This window comes from Chiloscyllium plagiosum, chromosome 18, assembly GCF_004010195.1.
Source record: "Chiloscyllium plagiosum isolate BGI_BamShark_2017 chromosome 18, ASM401019v2, whole genome shotgun sequence".
Taxonomy (NCBI): Eukaryota; Metazoa; Chordata; class Chondrichthyes; order Orectolobiformes; family Hemiscylliidae; genus Chiloscyllium; species Chiloscyllium plagiosum.
The window spans coordinates 45,384,430-45,405,434 of NC_057727.1; the positions used below are offsets into that span (position 1 = coordinate 45,384,430).

The 21,005-nt window shown below is 38.5% G+C and overlaps 1 protein-coding gene across 12 annotated transcripts in view; it reads right to left on the bottom strand.

The window, feature by feature from the left end:
- Positions 1–21,005, bottom strand: part of foxp1b (forkhead box P1b) — a 422,867-nt gene that overhangs the window by 23,598 nt on the left and 378,264 nt on the right. For all 12 annotated transcript variants that reach the window (XM_043708338.1, XM_043708343.1, XM_043708337.1 and 9 more), the window contains 2 exons: positions 18,868–18,989; positions 14,086–14,155 (listed from right to left, as the gene is read on the bottom strand). In XM_043708338.1, the coding sequence (XP_043564273.1) occupies positions 14,086–14,155; positions 18,868–18,989 (192 nt within the window). The remainder of the gene's footprint in view (positions 1–14,085; positions 14,156–18,867; positions 18,990–21,005) is intronic.

The following is a 21,005-nucleotide window of genomic DNA, read 5'->3' on the forward strand; positions in this document are numbered from 1 at the left end:
ACCTCCAACTTTCATTTTTAATCTGGGCACGTCTTTTACTGTTTTTTTTCTTGCTCGATGTCTGAATATAACCCTTTTGATATTCTTACTCAACTTCATCGATATTGATATTTTGAAAACAGTTCCACATTTCAGAAGAGGAAATACTGGATGTCTTAGAAAACATAACAGTAGATAAATCTCCAGGACCTGATCAAGGGTATCCCAGGATGTTGTAGGAAGTTAAGGAGGAAATTGTAGGGTCCCTAGCAGAAATATTTGTATCACCTATAAACTATAGTGTTGGAGGACAGCAAACATTATGCCATTATTGAAGAAAGAATGCAAGGATAAACCTGGGAATTATTGACCTGTGAGTCTCATATCAAAGTTGGATAAGTTGTTAGAAGTGATTCTGAAAGATAGGGCTCACATACATTTGGAGAGGCAAAGAATGATTAGGGATAGTCAGCATGGATTTATGTGAGGGAAGTAGTGTCTCACAAACTTGGTGGAATATTTTGAGGAAGTAACTAAGAAGATTGATGAGAGTAGAGCAGTAGACATCTTTTACTTGGACTTGAGTAAAGCCTTTGATAATGTTCCACACAACAGACTAATTAGTACAGTTAGATTACATAATACTCAGGGTGACCTTGCCAATTGGCTTGAAGATAGGAGAGAGAAGGTGGTTTTTCAGACTGGAGGCCTATAAAGAGCAGTGTTCTATAGGGACCAGTACTAGATCCACTTTTGTTTGTAAATTATATAAATGATTTGGATGAGAATATAGGTTAGTAAATTTGAAGATGACAGCAAAACTGGAGACATAATGGACAGTGAAGAAGTTTATCTTTGATTACAAAAAGATCTTGACCAATTGGGTCAATTGACTGAAGAGTGGCAGACAGAGGTTAACATGAATAAATGCATGGTATTACATTTTGGTAAAACAAACAAGGGGAGGACTTATACAATTAATTGTAAGGCATTGGGTAGTGTTGTAGAACTGAGAGACCCAGGGGCTGAGGTACATAATTATTTAGAAATTTGTGTCGCACGTAAACAGGGTGGTTAAGAGGGCATTTAGCATGCTTGCCTTCATTGCACAGACCTTTGAGTACAGGAGATGGGACGTCATGTTGAGGTTGTATAGAACGTTGGTGAGGCTTCTTCTGGAGTACTGCGTGCAGTTCTGGTCGCCCTGTTATAAGAAGGATGTTATTAAACTGGAGAGGGTTCAGAAAATCTTTACCAGGATGTTGCCATGAATGGAGTGTTTGAGTTATACAGGCTGGATCGGTCATAGAATCCCTGCAGTGTGGAAACAGGCCCTTTGGCCCAACAGGTCCACACTGAACCCTCCGTAGAGCAACCTACCCAGACCTATTCCCTTCCCCTATTATCCTATATTCCCCCTGATTAATGCACCTAACCTACACATCCCTGAATACTATGGACAATTTACCACGTCCAATTCACCTTACCTGCACATCTTTGGATTGTGGGAGGAAACTGGAGCACCCAAAGGAAACCCATGCAGATACGGAGAGGTGTGCAAACTCCAACAGTCGCCAGAGCTGGAATCGAACCCAGGTCCCTGGTGCTGTGAGGCAGCAGTGCTAAACACTGAGCCACCATGCTGCCCCAAAATAGGTTGGAACTTTTTTCACTGGAACATAGGAGATTGAGGGGTGACCTTATAGAGCATTCTAAAATCATGAGGGGCATAGAAAAGATGAGTATCAAAAGGTGGGGGAGTCCAAAAGTAGAGGGCACATTTTTAAGGTGAGAGGAGAAAGATTAAAAAAGGACACTGAGGATAGTTTTTTTTTAACAGCGAGTTAGTGTGTGAAATGAACTGCCAGAGGAAGTGGTGGTTGCAGGTACAGTTACAACATTTAAAAGACATTTGAATAAGTACATGAACAGGAAAGGTTTGGAAGTATTTGGGCCAAACGCATGCAGGTGGAATTAGCTTAGTTTGGGAACATGGTGGTGGTCAGGTTGGACTGTAGGGTCTGTTTCATGCTATTTGACTCTTTGACTCTATAACTTGTCCTTCCACATTTATCAAATGTACATTCAAGAATGTTTTAACTCCACAAATAACTTTAGATTTATCATTACCGTAACCTGGTGTATAACTGCAAACTAGGCATTACTGGTTCTTCTACCCCGCATGATGCTTCCATGTCTCCGGCCTTCCCATACACATGGTAGCCTGACCGGAAATGTGGAGAAAGTGAGGACTGCAGATGCTGGAGACCAGAGTTGAAAATTGTGGTGCTGGAAAAGTACAGCAGGCCAGGCAGAAAATGTGGACATATTAATTGTTGATGGTTACAATAGGAAGGCTAGCAATTATATTTTTGGCTTGGAAAATCTGAACTTGGCTGTCATGGCTTTGATCCCCCTCAAACCTGGTGGAGCTCACAACGATTTGTAACTCTTGCTCTCTCTTCCATTTTCATAGTTATGTCCTCAAAGACCTTTCATGTCAATTTACTGCCTTTGCTAAAAAGCTTGACATGGATTTAATTGCTCTCTAGGCATCAATGATTGATTTCTACATTTTATAATATGCAGTGACGAGAGTTCCTTTACTCAAGAATGTACCATTGAACTTAGCAACTGCCTCCTTTTACAAAATGCAGTCTCAATGAACTCTCAATCTTTGACATGCTCCAATGGGAGTTCAGAATTTCATTTGCTTCACTACTTTGCATCAATGGCATCTTTGACACCATTAGTTAATAACATACAGCAAAGGGATATGGCCCCATCATACTGTAGAAAACATTTACTTTAACCTCATCTCCAATTTTACTTACCTTCAATTAAATATGTAACCATGGTTTGTAATTACACCAGTTTCCCTTCAAGTTGGATTCTCTGATTGCTCTTACACAAGTCTGTCATTTTTTCCCCAATTTCAAATCATGCTAATCCACTAGATGCCTGAATAAGATGTGCATAGGAAGTAATCTTTCAGATTGCTCAAACTTGCTCAAGAATCAATGGTGATGGTGGCATCTTCCCAGGCACTGACTGACATGGGCATTATTGAGAAAGCTGGGGAAATTGTGGAAGACAGCCAGCAAGAATGTTTTTGATATTGATAGCAAAAATTCCAATTTTCCAATCAACTGTTGAACACTGAGACAAGATTTTCCCTAGTGAGCAGAGACAGACCTATTTGCATTTTTGAACTTCTCATTATTACCTGACCTTGCCTTAATATGCCTCTTCCATCTGCTGGATTGAAACTAGATGGTGACAATTCCCAACAAGCAAGTCAGAATGGTTACTCAGCCTTGCCTCTTGCTCTTCCACCTCCATCATGGACACCAGGCACCAACATCTCAGGATAGTGTCCATGAGCAATGACCACATGGACCCATTGACCACAGACGTGCGCCAGCCTCACCACACCATCATAGCAGATCTCCAATCTGCATGCATTTTCGTTCTGTACTTCACTTCTGTGCTGCACTTTGGAGCACACTGGCACCTTTAATTGTAATACTACTGGGAGGACTCATTACATGCAAGGACAGGCACCCAACTTATCGATTTGACCAGTGCTGTTTGCTTGCTTTTTTAAAGCTCACTCACTTTGTACCTACTTCGATGCTCACCAGATCTCTGTTTTGCCTTGCCTTTTTGCACTTTGTCCCCTCAGTCAGAGGTCAAAGGCTGACAGTACTTCTGTCTTGCCTTGCTTTACAGAGCAGACACAAAGCCCAAACAGCTGATCATGGTTATCAGCAGTGATTCATCCAGGCGGACGTATATAATTGCTGTATGGTATCATACTAATGTTCATGCCAAACCAGCACCATGTGCTAGCAGAGAACAAGGCAAGCACAATGCCTGGACATCAAACAAATGTGCATGTCTTAAAGTCGAATAGTCCTCAGTCAAGAGGGATTGTCATTGACTGGGGGTTTTGGTACAGTAATCCAAAACACATTGTTCAATTTCACTCCAAGGGCTTAGACACAGTCACTCATCTGCTTGGATAGTTAGGTTTGAGGAAGGTGATGTATCACTACAGTCTGAGGTTAAGTGAATTGGCCATGCTAAGGTGCCCATAATGTTCAGGGATGTATATGTTACGTACATTAGTCAGGGAAAATATAGAGTAATAGGGTAGGGGAATGGGTCTGGATGGGATACTCTTCGAAGGGTCAGTGTGGACTTGTTGGGCCAAATGATCTGTTTCTACATTGTAGGTATTCTATGAATGGAGGGTGACAACAGTGCACTGGGCAGCATGAGCTCCTGTGGGAGGGACAGTTATCAACAAATCACAAGCACTATGACCTTCACAGCATAATGGTGGCTATAAGTAAATCAGAGGCTCAGGTCTCAGGGTGTCATGGCAAGAGCTGAAGACATAATTCAAAGTGTTGTAGGTGGAAATGTGTGGAGGAAAACTAGTGAGTTTGCTAGGGAGTACCAGCAAGAAAGGAACTTTGAGATCCTTTGATGGTCAGAAGCTGATCCTGAGACTCTCTCAATTATGAGGCACCAGCATTGCAAATTATGCTCATGTGACTGGTAATGGCGCACTGGAAATGGAAAATGATAGCCACCACACTCATACTGGATGGTACCAAAGTTCATTAACCAGGTACTTACTCAGCACAGGGTAAAATCAACATTGCTGAGATTTTGATTAGCCTAGTATGGTCTGCCCTGCACAACAGGGGCAGGACATGAGTGGACGTGATGGATGCTGAAGAGTGGGGGAGCAACAGCAGTCTTCCAAGGAGGGGAATGAGGACATTGGGCAGGAGGGGCATCACCTTCAGTATGGTACATCAGTTCAGTATCAAGTGCAATAAGCCTGACAGGATTTAACTGCCATCCAGCTCCAGATCGGAGAGCTGGGTGCATTGATCACTGATCAACTTACAACAAATTTACAGTCAAAGGGCAGTCAATTGCTGTTACCAGGGACATAATTTCTGTGTGTTTGGTTTTTTTTGTTCTATTTTGCAGTTGCTGAACGGGAAGTGAGCATTATGAACCACTGGAAGACTTTTCTGCATGTTACGATCTCATACTAACCCTGGAGAAGATGGTCATTGGACTTTGGGGAATGAGTAGATCGGAGTTAAATAGGATTGAAAGGTAGGGTGAGGAAAACGTAAACTGTGTGGCTTAGTTCTTAAATTACAACAGATGTACAAATGTGCACATGTAAGTGCAACTGAGTGTCAGCATGCCATCTCTGTGCCCGAGAAGCATTGGTTTGTAGTTTCTCTTGGTCTATGAGCACTGTGAAGTGGAACTCTGATTTGCGAACGCTTGATTGGGTACATGGCTGAGGTCCAAAGATGACAGCAGTACCACAGGTCCCCAGATATCCTTGCAGTGGTGAGTGCTGGCTTTTATGCCTAATTTCAGAATATAGTGAGCTGGGCACCATAGGGCCATGATGCAGAAGTAATAAGGGAAGCTTAAGAAGACAGCTTGAGAAAACATTCTAGGCACCACAGAGGTAAAGCCACCACAAAACTTAGTAAAATTGACTCTTGGCCAAATTTGGAATAAATTCATCATTAAGTGCAGCACAGAGGCTCAGTGGTTAGTGCTGCTGCCTCACAGCACCAGGTAGTTGAGTTCGATTCCAGACTCGGGTGACAGCCTGTGTAGAGTTTGCACATTCTCCCTGTGTCTGCTTTGGTTTGCTCCGAGTACTTCAATTTCCTCCCACAGCCTAAAGATGTGAGGGTTAGATACATTGGCTGTGTTAAATGACCTATAGTTTCCAGGGTTGTGCCGGCTAGCTGGATTCGGCATGGAAACGCAGGGTTACAGGGACAGGATAGGGAGGTGGGTCTGGAGGGATGCTTTCCAGAAGGTTGGTGTGGAATTGGTGGGCTAAATGGCCTGCTTTCACATGGTAGGATTCTAAGAGTTAGAAAGAATTGTCAACATTCTTCATTCCTTAACTTTTGCAAATGAAATGCTGAAGAAAGTTCCATCCCATCTCATCACCATCTTTCTCTTGCCTGCGTCAACATTATGCATACCTCCCTACCAGAGAGGGCAATGTATCAAAATGCACAGATCTTGCACTATATTACACTGCCAGATTTTCCATTATGCCCATTCTGCAAAGTGGGCTTCATAACCTTGCTGTTCAGTCATTCCTCAACAGCTTTCACACTCTACCACTGGATTCATGATCATCTCGTCATTTTTACCAGTAAAGTGGCTCGTTAGCTGCTTGAAAAGCGTTAATGGATCATTATTGTAGGTGCTTTGTGATTGACTGCTATTTTTGCTGTACTGCTAACTAAATTATATTTCATAAAACTGCTCTTTTAAAAATTGGCACATCTCCCATTTCAACAATGGATCATATAAAAACTACTTGAAATTCAAAGATTATTAAAATGAGAACACTGCAGTGTATTCGGGTTTATTCTCTTTTCTTTAAAACTGCAGAGAAAAATAAACGCATGGAATTATAGTTTTCTCTTTTGTTAAAAAAGATTTATGCCCTTCTCGCTGCTACTTATGGCTATTTGTATTTTGGAAAAGCACAAGTAGATGGATTAAAAGTGTCCAATTTTATTGAACACAATTTTTGTTAATGGAAGCAAAAATGCATAACCTACAATACACTTTTAACAATGAACCTTCAGCAATTATAAAGTAACTAGTAACTTATTGAACTGGTATGACGAGCAAAGTATCCTCTGGATATCTTTAAGGCAGAGGTGGATAGAGTCTTGGTAAACAAGGAGTGAAAGAATATTGAGGGCAAGTGAGAATGTGGAGCTAAGATTACAATCAGATCATTCAAGATCTTATTAAATGCTGGAGCACGCTGAAGAAGCCAAATGGCCAAATTTGCATGTTCTTGTATAAATAAAATGTACAGTTGGTTGTGGTATCGCTGGTGAGGGTTTGTAGCCTCTTCTTGACTATGCTTCAAAAGCGTGGGATTTCAAACAGACCTGTTGGACTATAACTTGATGCTGTGCGACTTCTGACCGTATCAATCCCAATCCAACCGTGGCACCTCACATGCGTACTAGCCTGAATTTGTGTAGCCTAACCTGGCATTGATAATTCTAGCATGTAGCCTTCCCCGGAACACAAATCATAAAGCCCCTCTCAACAGAATAGAATTCAGAACACAAAATGAAGCAAATTATAGGATGAATTACAGAAAATCCAGAACACTTGATCACTGCATGCACAATTTTTTTACAACATTGCTGAGCACATTCTTCAAACTTCTTCCCCTATGATGTTCAACATGCTCTTGTTAACTACAAGTATGTAACACAACTTCTAAGTTATAGTAGGGCAGTCCCAAATGTGCTACAGAATATTACAATGTAGAGAATACATGCCTTTATACAAAATACTGAGAGAATCTGACAGCAGATCTGCACAACCTAAAAAAAAATCTGGCATGAATATAGCTGTGAAGCATCAACACAACACACTTATGGAAATAGAGATAAATGTTTATAAACGTCATATGCAAGAAATGTAAGAAAGGTATTCATCTCGAGAAATGTTCACAAGGATGTAGCAAGAAAGATTGTAGAAATGCAAATCACAGGCTTATGTAAATCACATAATATTAAACAGTACGGCAAACAAATAGCCTGCAGGAAGAAACTCCAAAAGGACAAATCACCCTATTATCTGAATTTACACTGCTTGTCTATCAAAAGCAAAACTTACAAGAGACTGTCAGGCACAGACTATAACACATAGTGATGTCTATCAACAACAAAAAGAATCACACTTAACAGAAGAAAGGAAAAGCAGATTTACTATGTGAGGCTACAAATATGGGACGACTGTTGACACCACCTAACACTTGTCACATTATCTCTGATATATCATGTAAATTATATCAATGTGTCAATATATACAGATGGTATGTAACAAGTTTAAAAAAAACAAATTGAAAATACATTGCTCAAATTGGCATGAATTTCTCTCTTCATAGAAATATATTTTCCTTGGTTTGTTAATACTAGTGAAAAAGTTGACATGTTCCCTTACTTTATTATTCATGGCAACACTCTTTTGATGATCTTTCTTGAATGTTTGGGATGGAAGCATTTTTGCTTCTAAACTCAGATTACAGAGGCTGACCTAGTACAAGTATACATGAAGAAATGTAAAGTTCACAATTTCCAACTGTCCCCACACAAAAAAATACGACTGCCAGTGGATAGAATGGACACTGGGAAAGCCCAAGTCAAAAACGAACTCAATAGTGTTTAATGGGACTGTTTTCTAATGAGTGCAAGTATATAAACTGTCCAGATTATCTTCATAAAAATGGCAGAGATATTGTCTGGACTATTTATCTAGCCATCTGCTGTTGAGTACCTGATATATTAACTGCAGTAATACAGCCTGACACACACGGTGTCTCTTAACAATATTGTGCCGACTGCTATGAAACTTCAGGGTTCAGAGAGACAGTTACAGCCAATGTAAACTCACATGGATCACAGATCACTGTGAAGAAAGGATTCAGTGACAACACAGTTGGTCTCCAGCAGTTAGAAAAGAAAGAGAAGCTGAACCATTTGGCTCGGTGAGCCTGTCTGTCCATTTAGTAAGATCTTGATTGATCGGATTATGGCATCAACTCCACATTGCTGCCTATCCTTCATAATACAGAACCTCAAGGCTATCACACAGGTGTCAAGTCAGAAAATAAGAGCTAACAATGATTCCAGCAAAGGAGACTGACACAAGTGTGTGTTAGTTAAAACGTACAAACCTTGGCTCTCTCTTAAAGCTGGTCATCTGGTTAGCCAACAGTGTTATTCATTTAGCCAGAGAGACACAGGACAAGGGGTCATATCAACAAGCAACACAACACACACCAAATAAAATGTGTTAAACACAATACTAAAGATAACATGAAATAAATTTACTCTTTAGATCTTGCAGATAATTTTCCTCTATCGTACAAAAAATAAGTCAACTGTTCAAAGGCAAACCCAAGGTTGCATAAGTAGCTCCATGCAACAGACTCAGAAATGTGGTGACTGTGTAGAGATTCAAAGACAACATATACAGTCTCACAACAACAAGTTTTCTGGAGGAACTGTGTAATCAGCAATTCACACAACTATGCCCCTAACTAGAATGGGAATTTGGCTGATTGCAATTGTGTGCCATAATATTTCTTGTGCTCAAATTTATTCAATTAGTTCTTTGTGAGGCATTTTTCAATGGCAACATTATCTATTATGAAACTTACCACTGTCAGTTTATACTCCATTACTGTTTTTTGCAAAACTGGTGTTCCCAGGTTTATCCAATTTTTTTTCTTTCATTGGATATGGGCATCGTTAGCATTTATTGCCATTCGTAATTGTCCAGTGGGCAGTTAGGAGTCAACCACATTAGCTGTGGGTCTGGATTCACATGTAAGCTAGACCAGGTAAGGATGATAGATTTCCTTCCATAAAGGACAATAGTGAACTAGATGAGTTTTTCCTGACAATTGGCATTAGATTGATTGCCATCAGACACTTAATTCCAGATTTTTAAACTGAATTCAAACTTGGGGCCCCAGAACATTACCTGGGTCTCTGGATTAACAGTCCAGTGATAGTACCACTAGGCCATTGTCTCCCCGGCAACATATTTGTTTTTCTGGGATATGAGGGATGTAAGAGCTGTGCAGAGGTATCAATGACCATGCCACAATGTTAAATGTATTTTTATAAAGTGCTTTAGATGCTTTACAGCCTCTAAAGGTGTATTTTCAAAGCACCAGGCATTAAGGCATTTTTTCTATGGGTTGCATATTTTTTGAAAATAGGCAAAAGTCTTTCCCATTTAGGAACATGATAGAATGGATGTAAAAGTGGCTACACGTACACAATCAATGATGCACTTCACTTTGCGAAGGCCCTAATTAGTGTGCGGCACGGTAGCACAGTGGTTAGCACTGCTGCCTCACAGCGTCAGAGACCCAGGTTCAATTCCCGCCTCAGGCGACTCTCTGTGTGGAGTTTGCGCATTCTCCCAGTGTCTGTGTGGGTTTCTTCCGGGTGCTCCGGTTTCCTCCCACAATCCAAAAATGTGCAGGTTAGGTGCATTGGCCAGGCTAAATTGCCTGTAGTGTTAGGTGAAGGGTGTGTTGCGCTTCGGTGGGTCTGTGTGGACTTGTTCGGCCGAAGGGCCTGTTTCCACACTGTAAGTAATCTAATCTAATCTAGTAACACATTAGCTAACTGTGCTTGTGATACTCAAGTTTATTAAAACAGCCATGCACCAATATAGGGTTTAAGTTTTTGCCTTAATGAAGTGCCTGAATGAGATAGATGGGTGAGATATCCTATAGATGTTCTTAAAAGAGGCTTTGGAAAGTTTTCTTCAGTCAGATAGCAATTCTCAGCTAGTCTCACAACTGAACCTGATTGCAATAATCATTAGTTCATTGTAATGTCTAGTAGCTAATTGCATTGCTATCGTCCCTAATATGTCCTTTTCTCTCCATGCCTGGTGGTAATCCACTGAGAGATAATCAGCAATGGTGGCTTCTTGAGTTGCAGATCGAAAACGCCATCTCCTTCATGAAGACAGTATTTTGAAAGAGAGTAATGCCTGAGAGGAATATTTTTCACATTGTTCAAATGTAGAGATTTTTCATTAATAGGCATTAATGAGTAATAATTTAACTTTCCTCTCATATTTGATAAAGTTTTGTGAATTTATTTTTGGATTGGTAGTCTACACTTTTTGTTAGAATCACAAATCAGAAATAAAAGTCCATAGCAAAATAAAATATTACTTTTGATGTGGGAGGTATCCATTATGTTTGAATTGCCTATTAAAACTTGTCTTTACTGATAAAGAGTGAGGTTAGGAACTAGCTAGACACCTATAGATAAGGAAATGTGTCACATATGAATCAATATCTCTTTGGGAAATTGCAGAGAAAATACTTCAAAAATATATATCTTATCTCAAACATAAATCTGACTGGCATATACATAAACTAGGGATTTAGAAACTGATTTTTGAGACTTAATGCCATTAACATTTGCAAAATATGATTACAGAAAGTCTAAACAGAGATGACAGACTTCCCTGTAAATCGAATGGCTGCATCTTATTGCTGTGGTCCTCTATCATGATGTTTAAAGACAACTAAGCAACTGGCTCCTTTCAACTGAACTGAAGAAAAAGTACCCCTTGTTCCAGCCCAGCCTTCACTTGCCACAAATTTGTAGCTTCAAGTTACTGATGTGTTTCTGCCGAAAACATAAGAAGCAGTTTAAGGTTATTGTCTGCAGCTTATTACTGTAATAGATTAAGGCCAAGAATGGTAGATAAACTAATCACCTCCATAAGAAATGTCAAGCTATTGCCTTTTCTTTAAACATTTATATACATGGTCTACAGCCTCACTAAGGTCAAGGTTCAGAGCACAGTACATTTCACAAATTATTTTCAGTCCTTAAGACTGAAATCTCAACATTTTATTCTTCCTACAATAGTTACTCTTTTATAATCCAAAGTTGGCACCAGCTAACTGCAATTTGGAAACTTAGTTCCACCTAATCTTTATGAGGTGAATTTCACCAGAATTTCTCTCCATCATTTGCCTAATTCCAGCAGAAGATCGAAATGAATTTCCAGCAAAAATTAATCAACTAACACTTTTAAATTTTCCATTTCTTGGTTTCGGTTCCAACACTCATAAGTGTGCACCAACACGAAGGTCAGATTAATTTGCCCTTAAGTTCCAATTCTGCTCAATAAAAGGTAACATTAACTGTCTCTCCCTCTCTGCAGAGACTTTCAGACCAGCTGAGTATTTCCAACACTTTGCTGCTTAGATTTCAGATGGCCAGCTTCTGCATTATTTCACTCTAGTATCATCTTGATTAATGGTCACACTTCATTTTGAATGTACCTGCACAATATGCAGAGGTTATGTTATGCACAGCAAATCAATAAATGTCACAGTGCTCAGGATGTCAAGATTCAGACTGATCTCCTAATGCTATCAGTTCAACATTCTCCATATCATGGCTTCAGTACAAACTGACAAAATGGTCAAGTTTTTTAGATACAAGTCTTTCCTTCACTTTCACAACCATTGACCGTTTAGTATGCAGGGATGAACTCTTATTCTTGGGCGATGAACCTGGGCTTGCATTTTCTTTTGGGTCTATATACAGATAAATCTGTCTTTTTCACTGACTTCAAACTGATTTATAATAATAGGCTATACACACATTTAAGGGCCAATTCTAGAAATGTCTCATCTTGAATTGAATTTTGCCTGTCAGGCAGATATGTGCCAGCCAACATGAAGAGGCAGAAATTAGGAACTTATCATGTATGCAAATATGATCTGAAACATGGCTTATTGCTTTTTGGAAAATCTAAATCCAGTTTCAATGTGGTACTTTGTGGTCAGCAACCCATTTTTATTACTGAGTGTTTTCTTTTTCAACAGTTTCAACTTGTATGCCTATTAAATATGCATATTTTATTGAGTATTTTAAACCACATAACTATTCTACTATTTGCATCAGTGGGACAGCACCCAATTGTAGATATATTTGCACTTTGGCAATATAGCAAGTATGTTAAATGCTACGATTATCCATGGGTTAAATATCAAGATGACATGCATGCAGGTTGGTGATTGCTAGCAGCTTTATTTTATGCCTCTACGGCTCATATATATAAAAAGCTACGAAACTGCTTGCAATTTTTAATATCTTCTGCAAGATAAAACAAGCTTTAAAGCTATTTCATATGTCTCCAGAGATTGCAAGCTGACAGCAAAAGGTATTTACTATTGTTCTTCAAGGCATCTATTAACATTTTTTCTCATTTTTCTGATGTTAGAGGTCAACACATGCTTTGGTAATCAAAACACCAAAGAATCATTCTGTACATTTCTGATGGCATTTGTAGTCAAAAGTGCTGCTTACCCAAATGTATGTAACTGACTATAACACACATGTTTAGAGGCAGCAGCAGTGTTTGAAGTTCAAAAGTTTATTTTGGAAACCCAACAGATGAGTCACACAACCATGTGGCATTGTCATGCCTGCCAGTGGGAAAGAATGCTGTGGATATGTGTGCTGTGCAACACAGGATGAAATGTGTAATCAAACTAAGGATTGTCCTTTGGGCTGTACAAATTACAGATTCATAGGCTGAGGGCATTAATGCATCAGCACTCCAAACTGAAAGCTAGTCAGATCTACTCGAGCCCCCAACTCACTCGTGGCCCCAATGCAGTTGTGACAGCTGCAAGATTGTAACACTTAGAAAACAGTACAATAATAAAATGCTTCTTTACAAATATTAGCAGTTTGGCTAATCCTCTAAAATTGCAACAAAAAGTTACCACTTGAAATGCTCCTTTGCTTGCTTTCATATATCATTTGCCTTAGTTGGGTTGTTAGCATTTAGCCTTGTACAATGGTGATGTGTTCCAATATAGAGGAAGGAATATGTAGCAGGTCATGAACTGTCCCTACTGCAATTGCACCTCATGTCACAAATGATCACTACTGTGAAGAAGATATATTACCTATAGCCAAAAGTGGCTGAATCAATCACACTGGTGGAAGAAAAAGATGTAAGTGCAAAAATTCCTAAATGAAACTGTCTGATTTTAGAAAATACAAACTATGTTAATGATAACAGAGACTGAGCAGAATTCAAGCTGTCTTTGTGTTTCCTCCATAGCACCAGTAACAATAGGGGGTCATGTGACACTGCATCCCATCATTGAGTCATTAATAGTTGTGCTGGAGTAATTACACTTATGGTTCTTTTCCCTCTAGCAAATTTCTGAAATAAGATGGTGGAAATTATGATACCACTGATAAATATTAATAAGTGAACTTTTAATTTTTGCCACAATATTCAAAATGTGAAACAACCAGCTAATTCTCTAGTGGCTTACAACACATTTGCCCTGGGGCTTATTGCTTTATACACTTAAAAAGTTTTAAAGAAATTAAATTTTAATATCTAATTAGTGAAAGATTCAATGTGGAGCAAAGGCTATGGGTATTGTGGACTTTACAGACTGAAGGCATTTGTTGATCTTACCTGTAAAGCAGCATTAAGAGGTGATCCATATGCAAGGCTGGTCTGTATATTTTTTATAATAGAAGGGTTGCTGTGTATAAGGAAACAAAAAGGTTAGTAATATTCACAATTCATTTTGGATAAGTAACTGATGTACTGTAGGTATTAGTGTATTAGGTTCCATTCTTCTAACAGAGAAAAAATACTTTTATAATGGTCTCAAAATTGAAAGAAGCTCTTTAACTGACACTGCCAATTTTTTAACCAATTAATTTGAATTTAAAGTTACCGTAATGGTTGTGGTTCCATTTAAAGCACAATTTATATTTAAAAAAAGCTTTTAAATATCTTTTAAACTAAACTGCAAACTATATTTATTTATTAACTTATTTGGATATCATTCAGCAAATGGATTTGTCTCTGTAGATCTTTGATGTAGACAGAGAACAAAAACATAATCCTATTTAATCTCTATATAATTTGATTCAAAGTAATGTGCCAGGAGTAAAGTGGCATTCTATCCAAATGCATACAATTCAAAGTAAAAGTAGCTGCTTATGTAATGTTAGCAAGAATTCCTGCTGATATTGTTCAAAGATATGACTCACAGAAACAATGTACAGTTTCTAGATTTTGCAACTATTCAGAAAAAAAAGTTTGGAGATGAATGATTTTAGTCTTAACAGCCCGGAGTGTAAAGCTGCTGGACACCTTTTTATTGAGTGCAAAGGATATATGCTGAAGCCCACCTTATTATCTTGACCTTTTGCCAAACAAATTAATAAGATTAAGGAGAGTGTTAGATTAACCAAGCTTATAAAAGTGAAATGAGAAAAGTTACACAAAATGAGAAAGAATACTGCTAGATACAGGTATTAAGCAGGTAAAGTTTTGCAAGATGACTGGCAGAAAATAAATGCAATATGAATAGTAGATAAATGCTAGAATTGGGATGTTAAGATTAAGATTGTGTGGAATTGGGTAGGCTAACTTATTGTAATACTATCCATCATCATTGCTTCATTAGAAGTTTGCTAAGGTGCAATGATCAAAGAAAACCTGACTTGTTTGGAGGAATTTGTCCTGATATACATCTGAAATATATACTTTCACAATGCACAAATGAATCTTCTATGACATTACTCATGATCAGTTAGGAAAAATGTTGGTTTTTTTAAATTTTCAGGTATTTTATATCATAGAATATCTTCAAGTGGATATTATCAGTCCTTTGTACATGAGATAATGGCAAAGATAGGTTATAAAATGGTGCGGAAGACATCAGGTAACACACCGAACACGTTCCTTTCCTGTGTTATTTCGATAATGTGGGAAGGTCCGTAGACTTGCTACTTACTCAGAGTCCAATTGAGCCACTTTCACAGTCAAGAGAAGACTCCTTTTTGGGTATTCTATATCCAAAAGAGGTGCCATCTGGGGTCAAGGACTGCTCCACATCACTGGCACTGAGTGCTATCAGCAGCTCCATTTTATCATTTATCTGGTCTTTGAGTGACAGCCAACGTGTCCTCAACCGGCAGCTGCAGCCCAGCTCTGGCCACCCGTGTTGCCGAGTTTCCAGCCTGCTGATTGAGCTCCTTGAAAGCACCTCCCATCAGGAGTCTGCAAGGATGTTGGAACTGGAGGCTCTGTCATTCAATGACAGGAGTTGTGTGGAGGAAATGATGTAGGCATGGACAAGACAAATTATCCCTCCACTGCAATGTCCTCACAGACTTGGGTCTCTATTTTTTGAATTGCAATGATATCCTGAGAACAACTTCATTTTTTGAGGTACGCTCATGCTCTCTTTCTGACCAGACCAGCATCCTCCTCTCCTGGCAAGGCTGCCAACTGTTGTTATCGCTAGGCCCTAGGTTTGGGCCATCAAGCTCAGGTACCTGCACATTTCATCCTTCATGAGAATGCACACACAAAGCAACTGGTCAGACTATCACCTTCAGGAATACTGTACTGGAGGGCAGACATCTGTTCATATCTAGAAATGGTATTCTTTCCTTAGAAGTCATGATATTTCACCAGATATTGCAGATTGCATGTATCTACCAGGCATCTAGCAGCTCTAGAGTGGTGGATTGCATTGGAGTTTGGAAATTTGTCAGGCCAAAGATGGGGGAGTTCCTGAATTTAGGTAATAATGGATGTAGTTCAAGCTTGATAACATTGTGTAAAGAAGTAGAAAATGGAAGCATTTTGGTGGAGGTGCAGAAATTTTTCAGGCACGAAGCTGTTGTGGTATTTAGAAGTAGAGAAGTTCTGAAGCCTCAAAATACAAAGTGAGAAGAGGGTCCTGAGACATGGCAAAAGCATGAGATGGAAGAATGACTCTCATCTGGTAACAATGATGTTCATACACATGCCCTCAATTAACTATACCATAAACTAAGCAGCATTGGGTATGCAGACCAATACCTAATTATCAGCTGCAATATAGAGACTAAGCAACTGATTCAGGGCCGTCTTTGTCTGATTGGTGTATCATGCAGTGAATTTACTACTGAGCCAGAATTACAACTTCAAAAAAAAGGAATACAGATAAAAGTGGTCAGATAATAATAAGCCTCTCTTCAAGTTTGAAACAATTAGATTATCACAACAGCCTCATTTGTAATTGACTGGTCACAAAATATTTTTATGTTCATAGTTGAAATATGTGCAGAGGCAGAGTATTTTTTCACTGTTTGGAATGGACTGATTGTACATAATAAAAATTTTAAAATATTAAAGAGAAGGTTCATGTTATCATCTTACTCTAATCATCTATTCAAATAAGAATTTATTCCTCGGTCACCATCAATTTATACCACATCCTAGATGCCCCTGCCTACCTTTATTTAGACCTTCTGCTACTGTGACCACATTACTCACCCAGCAGTGTGTGTGTTGTGGAATCTTACAGATACATAACAAAATGTAATAGTAGATTTTCCATTAACAGTTTGTCTTCCTTCAAAGTGAAGTCCTCCACTATCCTAAACAGCTTCAGCAATAGCTGGATTAGAATCTGGTGAAACTGACAATAAATGTTACTGCATTCTGCAGCAATTTGGAGGAATACACTTGATTTGGACTTGAATATTTTAAATACCAGATTATTCCGGGATTCAATCTTTCCACAATTTCTCCCTTTCTCCCAACCAGCTGTTCTGGAAATAAGCACTAATGTATTGAATGATATGTAGCTGCATGGGGCAAACAGCTGAAACATGTTATTTCCCACAGTATATTAAAACTTTGATTGGAAATTCTTGTGTATAATCTGCTCTTTATTGCAATGAAATTAATGAATTTGTACAGAATTTACTTTAAGACTTACAGTTCTAATGTACAAAGTTGTGTATAAGTGCAGATCAATGGATGCGCATGTATGGTAGTGGGAAAGTCTCTGCTTCATGAATTGTTGAATTTCCATCATGACTAGTTGGTAAATTTAGTATTTGAATTCTTTTTTTTACCTCATACATTATGGTGGGTAACATGGATAAAGGCTATGTCTCTTTGATCTACGTTTGAATTATACCATTGTTGAACCTGGCACTGGGTGAAAGTGACACTGCATAATATATTGTTACTTTTCACATTTGAAGTGGAATAATACAAAAATTGAAAGCTTTGTGCAGCATTTTACATGATGAGTATTTGGTACCTGTTGAAACGTGTGAAGTACATCGCACTCATGATATCTTTTGATAATTTAATGTCTTGCTTCATCTACATAGCCCTGATCTGATCATTTGTCAACAGCCATTCAGATGACTATTTTGTCTTGCCCATAAAAGCCAAAAGGCTAAATTCCTTCTATCCCAAAACTCAGTTGTTAGGATCCTTAACAGCTTCTCATAAGAATGGCTTCTTGTTGTTTAGAATCTTGAGATCATACTGTGTAAATAATAATGGGGAACAGTACTAATAATGAGCTGAGTTTGGAAGAAAATTTCATGATGTAACCTGAACCTTCCCTTTAACCAATTACTGGAAAGATTTTCTAAATAGAGCCTGGTTTATTACAGAGATACTGCACTTTGAATAAACTGCAACTTGGTCAATAACAGGATCGTCAAGTTTAATGCAACAACATACACTACAGTACAGAAACAGTTATTCATATTTAACTCAGGGCAATCTGATAGATGGTAACCATGCAATGCAAAGCAGAAGCAAAATAGTAGCAAGCAAAAGCTCTTACTGTGCAAACTGTTCATCAAAGCTTTCATCAGGGTAGTATTTTCGAGGACGGCCTCGTTGAATGTGGCGACCGCGTTTAAATTCTTCATCATCAACAGTCCAAAAGGACCCAAACTCATCCTCTACTCTGATAAAGCACTTATGTAGTGACAAATTGGTGCGTATGGCACCCTGGGATTATAGCAGCAGTCAAGCAGATGCGATGGAAAAGACAAACAAGGGTAATAGGATTTGGGAGACAACAAAAATCACACACAAGGGTTGGGTAAGGGAAAGGAGAAAAAAAAATGAAATAAGCAAATGGTTTGTGGGGTTAATATGTGTAGCCTGCAAGCAGAAGCATATGATGCAGAACACTAGGCAAGCAGATGGAAAGGACACAGGGTGGGCACCATGGCATACACAGACTGGAAAACAAGGGGAAAGGACCCTGTGATAAAGCACTTGCTTTCCATGCCCCACATTTCCTAGATAGCAAGAATATAACCAAGCGACACCCTCCCCTCCATCACCTGCAAGCAGCCATGAGCTGTAGGTTAAACTACATGGGAGCTAGCTATGCTAGGAGTTTCAAGCAATCAAACATGGTGGACATACCCACTGATCTTTTGTGGCCTTCGTTTTTGGAATTCTACTTCGTCCACTGTCCACACTGCCCCTTTAACATTTTCTACTCGAACAAAACACTTGTGAAGACTAAGATTATGGCGCACTGCATTCTATAGTAAGTACAAAGAAGAGAACATTCAATATTTTATCTAAAAGGAAGGAAGTATAAATTGTAAATGTTGCCAAGGCCAGGCTAAAAAAAAAAAGCATTGAATTCAATTCTGATGAAAATGTATCAATAATGGCACTCTTGCCAAGCAACCATATTTCATTAAAAATTAAGTCTTTGGTCTTTAATTGGATAATTTATGGAAAAAGTATGTATATGTGCCATTTCACTAGAGCCAAAAAGTAAAGCTTACATGGTTCATTGTTAACCACTGTGACAATTCCAAATGCTGTAACAGACAATCTATTTTTCCTGCACATGTTTTTATCAAATTCAAAAAAAATGACAATGCATGATACAGCAATAGTTTCCATTCAATGTTTGGGATTAGGAATCAGCATGTAAAGGGGAATCTGAATATGCAGTTTAAATTAGTATTTCTGATTATTTATAGCATTGGTGGTCACAACATATACTACTGCACCTCTTCGGGATAAGCAAAATGATGTATGAACTCAGGAAACTTGTAAAGGTAGAAGAATCATGAACTTATCTTAATTTGCTAATTCAGACTAATTTTGGAGCTCTTCGTGAGCTGACGCCTAAGTGGCAAGTCATTGAAACTGCATTATGGGTCCTTATTATTGCTCCAATAATGCAACTTAAATAACAATTTGAAGAAATGCTTTTCTTTTCAAATTACATTAACCAAGTGGTCTATCCTTGCAAATGTTGAACAACTGGTGACAAAAACAGAAATTGTTGGATCAGCTCAGCAGGTCTGGCAGCACATGTGGAGAGAAACATCAGGTTCTGAGAAAAGGTCACTTGACCTGAAACGTTGACTTTGATTTCTTTGCACAGATGCTGCCAGACCTGCTGAGCTTATCCAACAATTTCTTGTTTTTGTCTCGGATTTACAGTATCCGCAGTTCTTTTGGTTTTTATTTAGTACTGAACAACTCATTACCAATTTAGAGCAGAATTCAAGATCATTGTGAGCAGGTAATTAACTTGGCCAGACTAATTTTACTCAAGATCCAATAGCCTTCAAAGGTTGTCTGAACTGGACTTTAATGTTGCTCACCATATTGGGAAGCAATGTTTATGTACCATGTCACCCAAGGTTGACTATAATGCCAATATATTAATATTCAAAACATGCCTAGATAGACAAAGCTCTTATTGTTGATGGATAAAGTAAAAGCATTGTCATTTATTCATACATCTAATGTTAAGATCAGTTAGTGTGCATTACACAGTCATAGTTTGAAAATGTAGCAATGTTCTGCAATCTTTTTATCAATCTATTTAGTAAATTTTATTCACTTACCAAAGACTTAAAACAAAATGAAATGACTCAAAAAGTCTCAGTTCTTTACATCCCAAGTTATTGCTTCAGAATAACTGTCACATCACTCATTTTGAGTTGTCCTACAAAAACCTTACGCATAACCTTGCAGCACTACAACCTAATTGTTAGGCCATATTCCACTCTTAATTAAATAATACATGACTAAAGTAAACAGAGGTTGCTTCTGACTTGTCAGAACCAGTTGGGGCTTCTTCCCTATAGCAGTATATTTAAAGAAAAGTCAAGGAAAGGATCACAAGTTATTACTGAAGGTGTGTATGTATGTGTATATATATACTTTCTTTTCACAGACTATTTATATTCAGGCTAGCTATTCATAAATAGATGGAAGCCACTTTTATACATAACTAACCAATTCTGTGTTTTTGCAATGCTGCCTGCTGCCATGCAGGACTGAGTCACAGTAGGGAAGATGAATGTTCATCACTAAAATGTGCCCCACGGAAGGACTGTCAGCAGTTGGTGGAGCATTCTGTTAAAGAGTTGAATGAATCTACTGAGCTGATACTTGTCAAAGTCACAGCTGTAGATCTGACAAGTTGAAGATGGACTAAATCTGCCATGTCATTTAAATAAGGTATACAACCTTTACATGATACAAGTGGCATTTTTACACAAATAGGCAGGCTGCAAAAATACAAA